General features: G+C 37.1%; 1 protein-coding gene across 12 annotated transcripts in view; it reads left to right on the top strand.

Annotated features, from left to right (window-relative positions):
* The window catches only part of CARMIL1 (capping protein regulator and myosin 1 linker 1), a 292,788-nt gene that overhangs the window by 232,045 nt on the left and 43,728 nt on the right, over positions 1–17,015 (top strand). For all 12 annotated transcript variants that reach the window (XM_037842684.1, XM_037842686.1, XM_037842691.1 and 9 more), the window contains 3 exons: positions 315–490; positions 3,488–3,575; positions 5,698–5,850. In XM_037842684.1, coding sequence (XP_037698612.1) covers positions 315–490; positions 3,488–3,575; positions 5,698–5,850 — 417 coding nt within the window. The remainder of the gene's footprint in view (positions 1–314; positions 491–3,487; positions 3,576–5,697; positions 5,851–17,015) is intronic.

Below are 17,015 nucleotides of genomic sequence, written 5' to 3'. Positions count from 1 at the left end.
ATTTTTTTTTTTTTTTTTTAATCTTGTCATCAAAGCCTTTTATTAAATGAAACCAACACGCAGCACTTAAGATGCCAGAGTGAAGTTTGTGTGGTCCTGCCAAGTGTCTGATTTAAAGGGATTGCCTGAGATCTACAAGCATCCCACTGTCACAGGCACCCAGGGGCGGCTCAGAATGGCTGGGCACACCCCAGGACGCTATTGTGTCCCCGTTCCCCAGGGACTCGGGCGTCATCTCTAAGCTCCTCGGTTTTATGGCGGTGCACTCCGTGCAGTGTCATCATATCTCTCCCCTCCACTGTGCTGCATTGCAGGTGTTGCTTGAGTCCATGGTTGATGCTGCCGAGAATCTTTGTCCAAATGTGATGAAAAAAGCCCACATTCGACAAGACCTGATTCATGCCAGCACTGAAAAGATTTCCATTCCACGTACCTTTGTTAAAAATGTCCTGCTGGAGCAGTCTGGAGTTGATATCCTTAACAAAATTAGGTAGGTTTATAACGTGAATAAACCTAGGATATGCAATTTCTGTGAATGCAGTCAAGGCAGCTCAAAGCGTGTTGTTGGCTTTACAGTATATTATGTGGTCAGGCATGTCTAACAGGCATAGGCTGTATATAAACGTGGCTGTGCATAAATGCATAAGTTTTAAACATTGCCAAAATCAAACAACCACATATAGGCCTGTGTTACTTAAGAGCACCTAATTATCTGCTCTCCTTAAGGGTTTTATTTTTAAGAGGGTAATACATGTTTGTAATTTCTGTTTTTGTGTTTTTTTTTTTTGTTTGTTTGTTTGTGGGTTTTTTTTTTTTCTTTCTAAAGTTTATCTTTTGCCTTAATAAATCATTAGCTTGAGGATTAAGGTCAGTTTGCTTTCTGCCATCCTTCTATTGTGAGAAATGCACACCTATAAAGAGAAAACAGACCCACCAGGACCTTAGTATATTTTGACTCAGGGTTATTTCAGTGGGTCTGTGATATTTTGTATGTACTAATGCTGCCTTTGGGACATTTACATAGATTTCTGTCTGAAAAGATTTGAAAAATATGCCAAGAAATGGATATTTAAAATTTGTGATCACCAGGAAACTTTATTAAATTTTTGCATGGTGACTTGGGGATGAACAGTAGCATTACATTACAGCTCAGATAATTCTCAGTTGTGTTTCTTAGTTGGGGAATCGAATGACTTGAAACCAATTTCAGAAACATTTTTAGTTTCCCATTTTAACCATTAATAAATCTGTCAAAGAATATTTAGATTAGCAAAAATAATAGTTCCTATCTGGAGAGTTAGAAGTTGGTGGTTGTGGGAACACATATTGATGTGGCTAAATGACAGTCTGTGCACAAAATGAGAGTCAAAACCAAAGAAGCCATAAGATTAGATCATCATTATGTGGATATCAAAGGCTGACACCTGAATGCTAGATTATAGGACTGAGAATTTAGGAATTCTGCAGTAACTGGCGAGTCACAGGTCTAAGATGCAGCTGTCATCTTCTTATAAAATCTCCTAACACCTACTCAGTTGAATTATAAGGAAGGACTTGAGAAATAAAAAAAGACTTTGAAGAGTTTATGGGACACCTCCCTACCCCCACAGATTGGTGAACTTATGAACTCTGGCTCTCACTAGGTATGTTTACTTAGTTCTCTAACCTATAGTTTCAGACTTCCATTGATTCCCCTTAAATATTAAGAAGAAAAATATTTTGACCATCATTCTTTCATAATTATGGATTGAACCACCAATAGATCACCTTTTGATGCCCTTTACTGGAGTACCAAATTTTGTTAAATGTGGTCACTTCCCTTGAAAATGGGAAAATTCTGAAAATTGAGTAACAGCATAGAACTCCCTATATCACTGAATCAATTATATGATATCCATTGACTTCTTACATGAGTTTTTATAGTGCACTATACTGAGTGCTGATAGAATGAAAATATGCACACCCACACATGCATGTATGCATTCATAAGCAGGTGTGTAGATGCAAGTTCAGTTGATCCATTTCCTCTACAAATTTTGCAAACTGAAAGCTCCATCAGTAAGAAGGTAAAGCTTCCAATTACAAAATGATGGACTAGCCCTGATCCATTAAAAACTAATTGCATTTTTAACAGAGAGTCTTTCATTGCTACAGTCTGGAATAGATAAACCACCCCGTCTCACCTTCGGAGAGAGAGGAGGGGAGAGAAAGAGAGAAGCAAACTATTGACTCGATAAGTTTTACGAGGAAGTAAAATTCCCAAACATTCCTGAAAAGAGAAGTGCTTGTTAAAATTAGACCCTCAGCCCCTCTTCTGGAGGTTTGAGTTGAGACCCAGAAAATGTATTGTGAGACCCTGTGAATCTTATCAATGGACACCTCTGAGGAATAAAACAAGAAAGTATTAGATAAACCATTTAGATGGCAAGACCTATTTCAGGGTCAGGAATTAAAGAAACATCCTTTTACTTTTATCTTTATCCCAGAAAAATTTTTATGGCAGGCATCAGAGATTTAGTGCTTTTCATTCTTTTTGTTCTACCACCAGAAGCCTTTCTGGGCAGAGAAATCTTAATGCAAATTATTGCGTTTAGGTTAGAAAGGTTTTCCCCTGTTACGTGAAATACAGTTTCAGCTATAGCTTTAGGTTTAAATAATTTTGTTTTGATAACTTCTTTCCCTGTGCTAAAAACTTAAAAAGTGTTGACTTCAAACTGTGTTTGAATTGGATATATATCTCTGTAGCACATTTATCTTTAAATGTACAGGGTTATTCAGACTGAAAACACACCTGGAAGTTGAATTCTTGGAAATACCAAATTGCTAAAATGCTAACATGCCAGCCATCTGACAGAATCTTAATGAAAACCAAAGCCACCCTCTGTTGTCTGGGCAGCTTTTAGAGGTCAGACAAGAGGCACCAAAACTAAAAATTGTAGTAACTTCTTCATAAAAGGAAAGATTACAGTTAATTTGTACTACTCAGAGTAAGATGATAAGTCAAAGCTAAGGCAGTGGAATATGGTACCATTTGGTGAAAAAGTTTAAAAAAAAGGAAGGAGGGGGTATGTTTGCATATCAAACTAATGAGGGCTTAACAACCAGACTAGACCTGCTTATGTGGTCCAGCTCGGCTTTGATTTCATTTATGTCAATGGATGAATTGTTCCTCACCTCATGGTGCATCTGGTTCCCATTAATTTTGTCTCTATGCAGTTGTTCTTCATTTCTACCATTAAATCTTGAGTTTTGAAATTGCAAAGGCATGCTGAAATTGGTAAAGAAAGTCTATTACCTGTATGTTTATGGCAGTGTTTGAGGTTGTTTTTGGAAATCTTTCCCCCCCCCCTCCACACATCTGATAGTCCATTTTCAAAGTTAGACACAGAATCAGAGTTCACCTTATCAACATAGCATCAAGGGTGGGTGATTTTTGTTTTCTCTTGTACAAATTAAAATGCTCCTCTGTCCTTTTGATTTAACGTAGTGAAGTGAAGTTGACAGTGGCCTCCTTCCTGTCTGACCGAATCGTGGATGAAATCCTGGATGCACTCTCACATTGCCATCATAAGCTGGTGAGTGCTGGGAAGATACTGAGGGGGATCATATCTCCATTCTTCTGTGTGCTGGACAGCCTCCAGCATGGGGCTGAGGTTTCTTTTCTATAATTCTCTCCTAGTTTTTCACCCTCCTCTTCTAGCATGCTTCTAGCCATTCTAGAGCATGTAACACTTTCTCCACCAGGAATGACAGAGGGAAATTGAAGTATTGGTATCCAGAAATCCTGTTGTTCATTAACAACACAGATAAAAAGTTTTGGTAGGAGATGATATTGAGAGCGACTTCTAAAATTAACATTATTTAGATTATTCAGTTTATCTATGTTCATTTTGTAGCATGATTGAGAATGCACTATTCTTAAAAACAGAGCAGGAAAATGAAACATTTTGGAGTCCAAAGAAAGTGCAAGAGTAAAATGGGTATGTTACGGTAATTGGTAGCTGCTGACTGCCTAACAGGCCTCTGGTGAAAAGAAATTCCTCCATATAGAGACTGGTTCTACAATAGAGCAAGGGAATTTACATCTAAGATCAGAGCATGTGAAAAATATTTCAGAATCTTCATATTTCTTGAACTTCAAGCAGTTCTCTGAGGTACAGTTGAAGATTTTATAACTGATTGTATCTTGTGTCTCAAAAATACTAGCAATATGATATAGTAGAAATCTTCCAAGCAAGTTATGCCAGTGTTTTTTTTTTCTCCAGAGAAAGAATTATAGGCTAACTGTATAGGATACAGGTACCCAGTTTATGGCACTGAATTTTTGGATACTAGAGAACACCAAAAGAGAAGAGCAACCGCGAATTCTGCATGAGGCAGACAAAAAGAGTATTTTGAAAAATTCATTTGACCACAGTGTTTAAGATTATCAGCTAAATTGAGAAACTCAGAAGAAGCTTTGGGAGACTTTTAGAGCAGCTTAATATGGCCACAATATCCAAACACAATGTTATTTTTCTCATTTTTGATTTTTGTTGCATTTTACCAATAAAATATTGTTTCGTGACATTGGAAATATAAAAAACTGGTTCATCTCCAGAGAGTTTTAGAAGCACTAGTCTCTAGTTTCTGGCACATTTAAGAACCACTTCATTGTTTAGAGCTCCCAATTCGGAGTTTTTTTTTAAGTAATCAGAAACAAAACCAGTAGAGATCCTTTTGAAAAGCTTTATTGATAACCCACAGCTCCAGGGACTTACTTGATAACACAGTTACGGATATTGTGTCAATGTGACTCTGCATGTAAGAACTACCCTGGAAGTTTGAAATTTTCACTTTTTGCATGTGCCTTTCTTTGAAGATTTTAGATAACTGCTCAGAAAATATCAACTTTTTTTGTTTTAACAAATGGAATGGGATTGTGTGAAGTGAACTTCACTTTAATATTTATACTGCTAATTTGGATTGTGGAAAGAAAGCTTAACTGCTGTATGAAAGAAATAGTATTTTCAAATTGATGTTGAAGAGTATCTTCAGTGAAATTCAAATAACATTAACATTTTCTCCAACTCAGTGTTTAGCAGTGTGCCCAAAATTTCCATGGCATTGTCAACTGATTCTCATCATTTCAAAATAATTAAATCAAAGTTCCTGGTGATGGACCAGCTTAGCACTAGCACTTATTAATTTCAGCCCAGCTACTTCCACCTCTTACCATTTAATTTTTTAGCTTTACCTAAAGCATAGCATTGGAAATTAATAAATCGTACCAAATATGGTGTTTGTTACAGGAAGACAATGAAGGTAGCAGTAATTGCAGTTTTGTTAGCAATTTCCTTCCTTTCAGCCCTTTAAAAATAATGAAAGTTGGAATCATTTCATTTCCCTTATTAGATACTTTTGAAAACTAAGTATAGAAGAAAATTTCTTCAGAGGATATACCAAATAAAATTAATTATTTTCTTCTAGTTTCCTCATTTGCTAAGAGAGGTTTGTAATTTCTTGCTAAAAACACTCTACCCTGCAAAGAAAGATAGTAAAACAGGTAAGTTACTCTAGTGTGAATTATTAAAAATTTCATTAGCCACTTGCCAACCACTGCACCATCTTGTGGACGACTCCTTCAGGAACTCAACTAACCAACTCTTCCTTTCCTCTGTGCTTTAATTTCTCCTTGTATATGCCCTGACTCTCTAGGCTGACCATTTCAGTAGACGTGGCAAGACCTTTCCTCAGCAAGAGTCCTTGGAGGTTGAGTTGACTGAGGAGAAGCCAGCAGTTAAACGCTCCATCATCACAGTGGAGGAGCTAACAGAGCTAGAGCGATTGGAAGATCTAGACACTTGTATGGTAAGACGCATCCTTTGGTGGCACCATTATCCCATTCATTTGACTCTGCTATTGTTTTAAAATCAAACGTTTATAAACCATATAGAACAAAACTTTCCCACAAAGACAGACAATTTTTTTTTTCCAGAAACTTGCTGCCAAACAGAGGCTGAGAATGAAGCTAATAAAACTTAAGCTTCAGGGCCCCGAGCTTGCACGGGTTCCTTCCAAGTCCCTATACCTAGCTTTCTTTTTACTTTCAGTTTTGAGCTCTTTTTCTTAAAGAGTCTCCCCATTCCCTACTCCTCACACCTACCCACCCCCTACCCCAACTGTAAATACTTTAATTAATACAAAAACCTGGATCTGTAGGGGAAAGAATTCTTAAAGTATTCAGGAGAAATAGGCATTTAAAATAGACTTTTAAAGGGCATTTATGGCAGGAAAATATCGTTAAATAAAGCTATAACCATTAAAAAAATGTAGGGAAGAACTTTTTCCCAAATAAAATATGTAACTACGTAACTACATAAAATAGGTAACTGTATTTTTCTTGGTCCTATCATTTTTTTTTTCTCTCTGCTGCTGTTTCCTTTGATTCCTTTATACAAGTTTTTAGCATACCCTTAATTTTGAATTTCCTGTCTAGTTCAGATTCTGTTTCATTCAGGTGACTTGAGATACTGTAGAAGATGGAAAAAACACTATAGTATTTACCTAGTAGTAGAATTTGATGCCTTACCCATTTTCTGAATTTCATAGGGTCAACCATCTGGCCATATAACTAGAATATTTAGGTGGCTGATGTATATTTTATTTCTCTGAGAACAATTTTACTTCAGTCTTTCATTATTTTTAGAATGATATTAGTATAGCTGTGGCTCACTTTACCATTATAAATAGTTGTATGTGGCTATTTCATCCTCTGTATTCAATATATTTAGATTAATAAGACAAATTTTTTTGTAGTAGTTCCTTATCATCTGAGATGGTGATAGTCCATGCTAGGTTTGGGCTACTTGTATGTCCAAATGTTTCTGTATTAGTTACCGATTTTAGTAATTTAAATACAACCACTGTTAAAGAATAGTACTTGTTTGTAACTTTCAAAACCAAGGGCAATATATATATCTGGTGTGGCCAATATTATTTTTCTAGTCCAGAGAGAATGCAATGCTTGGAGTAGTTTCCTTATTTATAAACTGTTGTTACTCTTTTTTCAAGTCTGCAAATAAATATAGTATGTCCATCAGATAAAACCTTGTCATACACAAGGAGAGTAGCAGGAAAGCCTAATTTTAAGTAACATTCTAGTATAAATGGATAAAGATGAGAATTTCCTATATAACTAGATAAATCTATAAATACTCTTGGTCTATAGGGAGGGAATTATCAAGCTTTTAAAACTGTTGCTTGATCAGTAAGTTGTGAAATGTATGCTTAATGAGTATTTTAAATCTTTTGCATTTTGAGGCAATAAAACTCAAGGTACTGTGTTATCATAAGATAGTTGTTCAGAAAGCTCTTAGACTAGGCCTAAAAGAAAATAAGTAATAGCAAATAGATTTAAATTAAACAATTAAAATTAACTCTGCATATCACATTTCCTGCCAGATTTATTGGGGCATGTATAAGTTGGAAAGGGGCAAAGGAAGCACAGGCTAGTAAAATGCATTTTGTGTATTGGTTATGTGGTTCAGGATGACAGTGTTGATTATGAAAGCCTGGCTTACCTGCTATAATATTGGTTTTAAATTATATAAGCTCAGTTTGGTTTTGTTTGATTGATTTGCTTTTTGTTCTGTGAAAGAAAGAAAAACGTGTTCTCTTTAAATAAAGGTGGGGTAAGTATGTGGGAGAGGGATCATTAAAAAAAAAAAAAAATGCGTATTGTGGACCGCCATCAGAATTGAATGGGGAGCCATGCTGCAGACCCATCCAGCTCGTAGTGGCTTCAGTTTTCAAAAACTTCCTGTTGCCATGACACAAAGGCAGGAGTCATATAGATCTCTCTGAACAGCTCTCTAAGGACGGCCCAAGTCTGAAGGGTGGAGGTTTTCTGGCTCAAAAGGTGAAGGAGGCAAAGCAGTTAGGGCCATTTCTGCCGCGAACACTGGTTGACTCCTAGGGAGGAGCAGGGGCTCACGCACTGGATGAATGACAGAGAAACATAAGACAGAGCTCTCTATGAAGCAACAGATACGTGGGCAGAGTTTTCAAATCATGGAAACAGTATTTTTTAGTTCTAACAAATTTTGTCTTTAATCATTGATCTAACAAGGCTAATAAATTCTGAAATAGCAGAAAACCAGAGTTACCATTGTCTTTGGTGTTAGGTTAATGAAAAAAGAATATTTTTGTGTAAAAAGCACAAGTGAGTGGCTTTTGTGCCCTAAGATTTCCTCGGTACTCTCAGCCTAATCATCCATACTAAGCCACCCAAAATAGCATCATTCTCGTGGTGGAAGCTACCCCAAGTGAAGGAAATCCATTCTTTGAGCTTTGGGCTTCTTTTCCTAAGCCAGTGCTGAAAACATAGCTAATTTGGAAGGAGTAGAGCATTAGCTTGGCCTTTTAAAATAACCTGCACTGCCACCTCTCATATTCAAAATAGCAAATGATTATTTTTCTCATCAGCACCTATTACTGAATATTTCAAGTTGTGATGCTTGTGTGGTAACATTAAAGAAAAAAAACTTTAAATGCATATTTCAGAGGAAGAGAAATTTTATTTGTGACAGTTTTCTAAATAAGCTGATGTGTTTTCCTTGGCAGCATTTACATCTTAAGTGATCCTGAAAGTTAGGACGCAAGATGAACTGTTGTTTAGAAAATTATTAGAAGTAGAAGTGCCTGCATGCAACCTTTACTTACCTGGAATTATAAGCCCCTGGCAGGTAGAAATTGTGCTGTACACGGAGCTAGAGTGCTGTTTAATTTGATTGCTTTGGGAGATCTGTAGCTTTACTATTATCTAAAATGTTTGTTTATAGCCCAAAGAGCTGTGAAACATCCCTTTGTGCATTCCAAAGTAACTTTGACTCATCACAAACCTTCTTTTCACAGATGCAAAATTGTTAAGAGATTCTGGGACTTTTTTGTCCTTCATGGTAATCTGCTAAATCTAGTTTTTAACATTTCTGTAACAAACTTAGTAGAGATTCTGGGCATTTCTTTTTTCCCTGCTGCTGGATGTCTAATCTTCATGTTTCTTCCATTTCTCCCTGGTCCTAAAGTCAATTCCACTTCAGTGCTTAAGTCTTTTTAAAGAACCAGTAGTTATAATTATACCAGGGAAGGTTTAAGGGCATAATTTAGGGGTAGAAATTTATAATTTGAATTTAAGGATTGCCTTCCTGAAGATAGAAACAAACCATATGATTGATTTCTTTGAAAGAAATTCATCACTTAGTCAACAACTATTAAACTTACGCTTTGACTAGTGACGGTTGAAATAAGAATGATTGAGTGATTTGATGGGGCCTGTTATCTGCAAGAGAAATGACTGAGAGCTTCTAATAAACCTTAATTTCCCAAAGTTAAAGGGGAAAAAGAAGGCTGTTATTTTTAAATAAAGTGGCAGAGAGAGGAATCATTTTTTAAAAAGCTCTTTATCTCCAATCAATTACCTTTTTTATGAACGTGGAAAGAAACTAAGAGGTCATCTGGTCGGTCTACCTAGTAGGAACCAGAGGAGAGGAAGAGAGGGAACAAGAGCTATTACAATATATTGTGATATATTACAATATATTGTAATATATTACAATATTACAAGAGCTATTACAATATGTTGTTTTCCCAATGTAGACCTATTCTCATGCCCCCAGGGATTCTGGCATTCCTTTAACTCCTGGGAAGAAAAGTTGAAGGTATGAAAACTCATCTTAGTCATTTATTTAACAGACATTTATATAGTACTTATGATGTGCTAGGCCTTGTTTCTAAGTTCTTTATAAATATTAACCAGTTTAATCTTCATAACAACCTATGCATCAGGTCTTATTATTATTATTATTATTTTTGAACAAATAAGGAAATTGAGATGCAGAAAAGTTAAGTAACTTGCCCCAGGCTACACAGTTAATAAGTGATAGAGCTAAGATTAGAGGCAAGCAGTTTGGTACCAGATTCTCTGTAAGCTTAACAAGTCTGCTGTAATCGAGATACAGATTTTATACATGGTATATATTATAGTACATATTTCTTTCAATCAGAATTAAGTTTTAAGTTATGTTTAAATAGACTTTTATGTAAAATATCTGTTACTAATCTCAGATTAAATTAATATGTGAATAGAAACAAATGGAAGGCATGTACGTTGAAGAACATAAATGCAAGCCTATGGTTTTATTTTTCGTTTTTTTACTAGAAAAGTTATAGGTTTACAGAAAAATCAAGCATAAAATACATATACCACCCAAGCTGCAGTTTTTAAGCATTAGTGGGAGCAAGTGTGTAAAAAATCTGACATGCTCAGTTGTTATCCAATTGTTAGAAATGAATTTGCCCACTTTGGGCTTACTTGGAACATTTGGTACCTCTCCACGTGTTATTTTGTTGGTGACGATGATTAATTAGCTTTTCAATGTACTTCTTATCATTTCAACACACATGCCTTGTGTGTTATGCAGGAACATGTATTTACTTGGAATCTTTATTGTCCATAGACCATCTGTTCTTTCTCAGCAACCAGGTGCTCTTAGTAAATCAGTGTTCTGAACCGTATCTTTCAGTTTTAGTTTCTTATTGACCCTTAGGGTATTGAAGGATGCAGTTCTCATCCTACTGATTAGCTATCTCTGAATATTTAATTTGTCACTATATATAGTTTACCACTTTCCAGAAAAGAAAGCAGAAGTTTAGGGTTTAAGGTAGTGTGCCAAGTGGGTGAAGAGACACTGTCTGCTATTTAGGTATAACTAGCCACTAATTTCATGTAATTTTTTTCAATTATTTTAATGAATGTTATACTGGTTTAAATCAAAAGATATTCATGCAGAGGAGCAGTTCATCCTCTTACTCCTATTTCCTGGGAAAAGAATTTTAAAAGGCTTGAATCTGAACAGAATACATCTTTGTGAATCCTGTCTCCGATGATAAAATAATTATTTTGCCTTAACAAATTCAACCTCATATTTCAATGTATAATTAATTAGCTTTTTAATTCAGACTAAAATTCAGCAAAAGTCCATTTGTCCTGGTGAAAATACTATTTTTCTTTTAAAAGAAATTGCCTCACTTTCAAGTGCCAGTAGTTATTAATTGAATTAATCTATGACCAATGTTGCCAAGTACAGACTATTAAATCAGTGTCATTTAAAATTAGTTGCACTAATAGCAGATGTGTGCAGAATATTGTTCAAGCCCTAATTGTTGGTTCCCTCATATTTAAACACTAAAAAGCAACCTACAATGAGTCCTTAATTTCCAAATTCTAAATTTCAGAACTATAGTACAGTCTCTGAGCCCAACTAAAATATGTATGTATGCTTCTCAAAGTTTCTAATAATTTTTTAGCAGCCCTTTTTGAAAATGACAGAAACACACCCTACATCTCTGGAGAATTAATCGTTCTCTCAGATTCCAGAGTTTCCTTAAGCTTTTAATTTTTGACTGGAATGAATACCACTTGCAAAGGCATTATTGCAGAGAACTCCATTCTAAGGATGAAAGGAGGCCTAAGGTACAGCATTCATTGACACTCCCCCCACCACCAACAAAGAGACAGGGGTATCCCATGATCCCTTTGCCACCCCTTTCACAGTCATTCCTGGGAGGATAAGAACCTTCTACCTTTCCCCTGCTTTACCTCCAGAGCCCCAGAGTTCACATCATGAACCAGACTCCCCAGAAAGAGGATGGAGAAGACTTAATAAATCTCTATTAAAAAAACAGAATATTAACCAATTGTGACTAATCAGGGGATTCCAAAAAGCAGCATCCAAATTGTGCAGGTTAGAAATGATGGTTCTTAGGAGCTTAATTGTTATATTCGATAATTATAGAAGATAATTTTGGCCTTCCCTCATGAGTTAAATTAAGCCAAAGATTCTAATAACCTGTGGATGTATAAACCAGAAATCATCTGGTTGATCCCTGTGTGTGGGTGTGTGTTTACAGGTGGCACAGAGGTATACTTAAACTTTCCTTAAATAGAAAAAAATGTTTAATGATGTCCAACTAGTTAAGTCCTTTAAAGCAACTATGGATTTAGTGACTCTTGGGTTTAGTACAGTAGAAACAATAAGAAATAAAATAATTTTTCTAAATTCAGTCTCACCTCATGTTTTCACAGTACCACAATGACACGTTTGCTTCAACAGCCTTCTCTTGTAGAAAGCTCCAAATTATCACGCTTGCCAGTTAAAATCAAAGACACAAAGATTTTTTATCTTTAATTTCTGACAATATTCAAACTGCACAAAAGAGAATCTTTAGATATTAAGAATGTACATCTTACATATATGTATACAAGAGAGCCTGTCTAAAAAAGAAGATGAAGAGTCCTTAAAGAGGCCTTGTTTACCTGGAGGTGAGGGGTAGGAAATATCTGGTGAAGGGTGGGTGGTGACTCTCAAAAGAACACGGGGGGAGGAGGTGAATTCACTTTATATTGGTGAATTGTTATGTAGAGATGAGCTATCAAAAGACCTCCTGAAACAGAAATGCCTAGAGTAGAAGATTCATTCATTCATTCATCCAACTAATGCTTATTTTAGATCCACTGTGTACCAGGCCCAGTGCTTGGGTTACTAGGCTTCTTGCTGCAAGTAGAAGATGAATGAACCAATACACCACACACCAAGTTTGCCCTGTTAGATGGCAGAAGTGGCAAAACTAGTTTTGATAGACCGCAGAACTCCCATCTGTGTAAATCCCACACAATGGCTTTGCTTGGTTGTTGAAAGATGTGACCCTTACTGAAATGAGGTAATCTAGAGAACCTTGAATTAGTACAAAATACATCTTTCAACCCTCTAGTCACAGCCCCATAGTGAGTCATGAATTAGTTTAATGGTTGTGATCAACATTAATAAAAAATACTGATCCAAAATAGAACATGAAGTATCAGATTACGCCAAGTGTTTGTGTCAGTTACACATACCTGAAATATATTTCTTACAGCAAAAAAGTTTGCAAACGTTCATCTGGAGGAGCTCATCATATCTGCTGTATTTCAACATCCCCACACTTAGAAAGCACACAGCAGCTCCTTGCATTGACTTTCTCCTTTCTCTACTGCACTTGAGGGCAGGGAAGGGCCTGAGCAGAATTGCAGGAGTAGATGAGCTTATGGTGCTCTGGAGAGCCCTTGCTAACTGGAGTCAGTCCTTTCTTCCTGTGTTTTGAGGTCCCGTAAAATTGCTTTTACCAAAGTGTGCTTTTGCATTTTGACATAGTCTTCATTAAGGGCCATTTTCAGAATTAGCCCTGTACTACTTGTTGCTGCCTGTGCTGTTTAGACTGTCTAATCCACTTTTATGGTGACTCCTGTTCACTTTATCCCCAGATGCCCTAATTACAAACATGTACAGAAGAAATTCAGGTCTTTATCAGGAATAGTGAAAATTCTGAGGAGTGAGTTTGCTCTCTATCTCATAGACATGATGAATTGTGCTTTCACAATTCATAAGAGGTTGTGCCTGACTATTGTATTGTCAATTGAGAGGCTCGGAGCTGAATGTGCACAAGAAGTGTTCAGGGCCTGAGGAAGAATAGTTTGTTATATTCAGCCTTAATTTTGACTTCATTTTCTTTCTGTCCCTCTCTTTCTCTGTCTTCCTAATTTCCGTCTTTAAAAAAAAACCTTTCTGTTCATCATGGGCCTGAACTCACTTTTTTGATCAAAGTGGTTATATGTTAAAACGAAATATTAGTTACTGTGGGAAAATACTCTAATCGAGGTATGCAGGTTGCTATGGAAGCACAGAGAATGGCACTCAGCCCAGCCCGGGGGAGGGGTGTCGTCAAGGAGGGCTTCCTGGAGGAAGGTTCTAAGCATTGTGCCTGGCACGCAGTGGGTCCTCAGCAACCGGTGGTGGAATGATAGATGGCGTTTCAGAGACATTAGCTGGGAGGAAAATGAGTAAGTAAATTTAGCAGAAAGCAGTATATGTAGAGACCAGGAGTCTGGAGGTAACATGGCATCTTGAGGAACTGTGATACTATTTTGATATGATGGGAATATAGTGTAGATGAGGGGAGAGGATCAGTGAAAAGGCTGCAGGAGAAAATATGAGGCAAATCATAAAGAGTCTTGTAGGTCTCACTAAGGGACGGGTAGGTCGGTTGGTTGGTTGTTCATTTGTTATTTATTCCTTTAATTATAGGTTTACAGAAAAATCATGCAGAAAATGCAGAGTTCCCATATACACCGCCCCATCCTATCCCCATTATTAACCCCCATTATTAACACCTTGCATTAGTATTTGCTACAATTGATGAAAGAATATTATTATAATTGTACTATTAACTATAGTCCAAAGTTTACATTAGGGTTCAGTGTTTGGGTTGTACAGTCATTCATTCATTCTCAAGGCAGCAAACAGCAACTAAAGATGAGGAATAAGGGAGAAAAGGCAGGTTTTAGCAGAAGCAGATATAGTGATTTCCATTTGAGGTGCCTGTGAGGCCCTGGGGGAGATGTCCAGTGGGAGTAATAGAGGTGGCTCTGGGGCTCAGCATCCAGACAGTGGACTGGTGGCATCTGTGCACAAGTAAAGCCACTGACCAGGTGAGCTCACCAGACCACCCTTTGTGAAGGGATCGCTGCCTCTTCAACTCTATAAGCACCTTTCTTTTTCTGCATTCATGACATGTCTGTCAATTTACTTTGAACCGCAAGCTTGTATATCCAACTGCCTGATGTCTCCATGTAGATGTCCACCAAATATCTCAAGTGAAGTATGTCCAAAGCAAAATCATTGAGATTTCCCCTCTATCCAACCAAAACCTTCACCATACAGATGTGTGATACCACGTTCTGTTCTACCAGTTGTCTCTGAGTCTGGCAGTCAGCCTTGATCTCTTTCTTTCCCTCACTGTCCGTATCTGCTTCTGTCCCTTATCCTAGCGACCTTCGGTTTTTGCCTGAACTCCTTAAACAGACTTGAAACTTATGCTTCTGCCTCTGCTTTTGCTCCCTGCAGTCCATCCACCCTGTGCTTAGTAGCCAGAGGACCTTTCTAAGGTATAAATTAGATCACTGAGAAGGTGTAAAACCCACCGATGATTTCCTATTGCTAGAATAAATTCAGCCTTTTCCTCATGTTCCACAAGCCACTTCATGATTCAGCCTCTGCCGCTCTCTTCTTGTTCACATCCTCCAGCCACTGTGGCTTCTTGCTAGACCTTGCTGAAGCCTCCATCTCAGCCCTTTGTTCTTTGAGCTTGGAACACTTTTCTCCAGATCTTCCCATGGCTGCTTTCTTCCCCCTTTCAGGTGTCAACTCAAATGTCTTCTCAGAGAAGTTTTCTTTGGCCCCCTTAGCCAAAGCCCTCCTAGTCATTCTACCAGAGTATCCTATTTTATCCTGCTTTGTCTTTTCAGTACTTATAAGTACTTGAAATGATCTTGTGATCTTATCTACTTTTTGTCCATCTCCCCACAATAGAATATAAGCTGCTTGAGGGCAGGGCTTTGTGTTCTTGACCACATATCCCCAGTAAATAGAGCAGTGCCTGGCATATAATAATTGCTCAGTAAATTTTATTTAATGGCCTCAATTTGCATTATAGTTACTTGTATGCTCTTCTTTCCTAATAGATCCTAAGCTCCTTTCTTGTACAAGAGTTACATCTTAATTTCTATATGGGTAATGCCATCAATAAATGTCAGCAATAGCAGATTTCTCTGGGAACTTTAGAAAATAATTTCTTTACATGGAGTTTCCTGTGTTTAACCTGTGCGGTTCAGTTAAGGAGGACATTATAGGTTACATCCTTGGTGACTTAAGGTAAAAAGGAGAAAAAAGAACACCATCCACCAGCTGTGGGACATGCACTCTGATTGGTGCTTTGTTACAGCAGCTGTGGGGAGTGGGTGTGGGGGGGGGGGCTATTTTAACCCATTATTTTCTGATGAGAATCCCAGAGCTCAGAGATGTTAACAAACCTGCCCCATATAACACTAGTTACAGAGTACCAGAGACAGGAACCCAACTGCAAGCACTCTGACTCCATGAAGCACGTGCACCTGAAAATAAAAGCTTACTAGAGAGAATGAGTGGGGTGGAATTACTTGAGCTGGAATTTGGGAATGAAAAAAAGAATTGACTACACTAATGCGAGGTATTAATAATTGTGGGGAATGTGGGAACTCTGTATTGATACATGATTTTTCTGCAAAACTACAATTTCTCTGATTAAAAAAAAAAAAAAATTTGAAGTGTCCTAACATGTAAGTGGGATGGGGGAAAGGAAAGAAGTGTAGAACTCTGCCTGATGTTTTTGATCATCTAAGTAAAAACTAGGGTGGACCAGATAAGTTCAATGATTCAGTCTCTAATTATAGCAGTTATAGTTTAGAAACATTAATTGGGGGCAGGGGGTATAAATGTTCATTCTTCATCTGAAATGTGGAAATTTAGACCGTTAAATTGGCCTATCCAAATTTTCAGGTTCGTTAAATGTGCCTCAGAAGAAGACCACTATCACTGCTGGAATTTGATACTTTGGCTTTCTCATCTCTCAGGGCCAAGGCCAAACCTCTATGACAAGTCTATCCCTTAACAAATTCTAAATGTAATATAAGTGCTTTTTAGCTTTGGCCTTTGATGTGTATGCTGAAGAAAATCATACTGACTTTCATACTAAAAATATCCTGGAATACATGGAAACTAAGCCAAAAAATTACTTTCTTGCTCCAGATACAACTGCAAGGAATTTGTTTTATATGTTCTATTCTGGATTATATAACCTTCCATATATTTATTTGTTGAATTTATATATGCACTGCCTTCTTTGACAAACTCTTTTAGGTGGCAAATTTAATAATACGATAGATTAAAAGGTAAGGTGGAGTAAACACAGAGTTAAGGGGAAAATGAGGAAGTGATAATATAGCAAACTTCAGGATCAGGGTCCATGCTAAGACCATATGACTCTCCATTATGCTGATTAGGGATGGGGCTTTAAGCTTGGAAATTCTAGATTTAATCTTCGATTATAAAAATTGAGGTGTATAG

Source organism: Choloepus didactylus, chromosome 7, assembly GCF_015220235.1.
Source record: "Choloepus didactylus isolate mChoDid1 chromosome 7, mChoDid1.pri, whole genome shotgun sequence".
In the NCBI taxonomy this organism is placed as follows: domain Eukaryota; kingdom Metazoa; phylum Chordata; class Mammalia; order Pilosa; family Megalonychidae; genus Choloepus; species Choloepus didactylus.
This window is presented reverse-complemented; position numbering and strand designations above follow the sequence as displayed.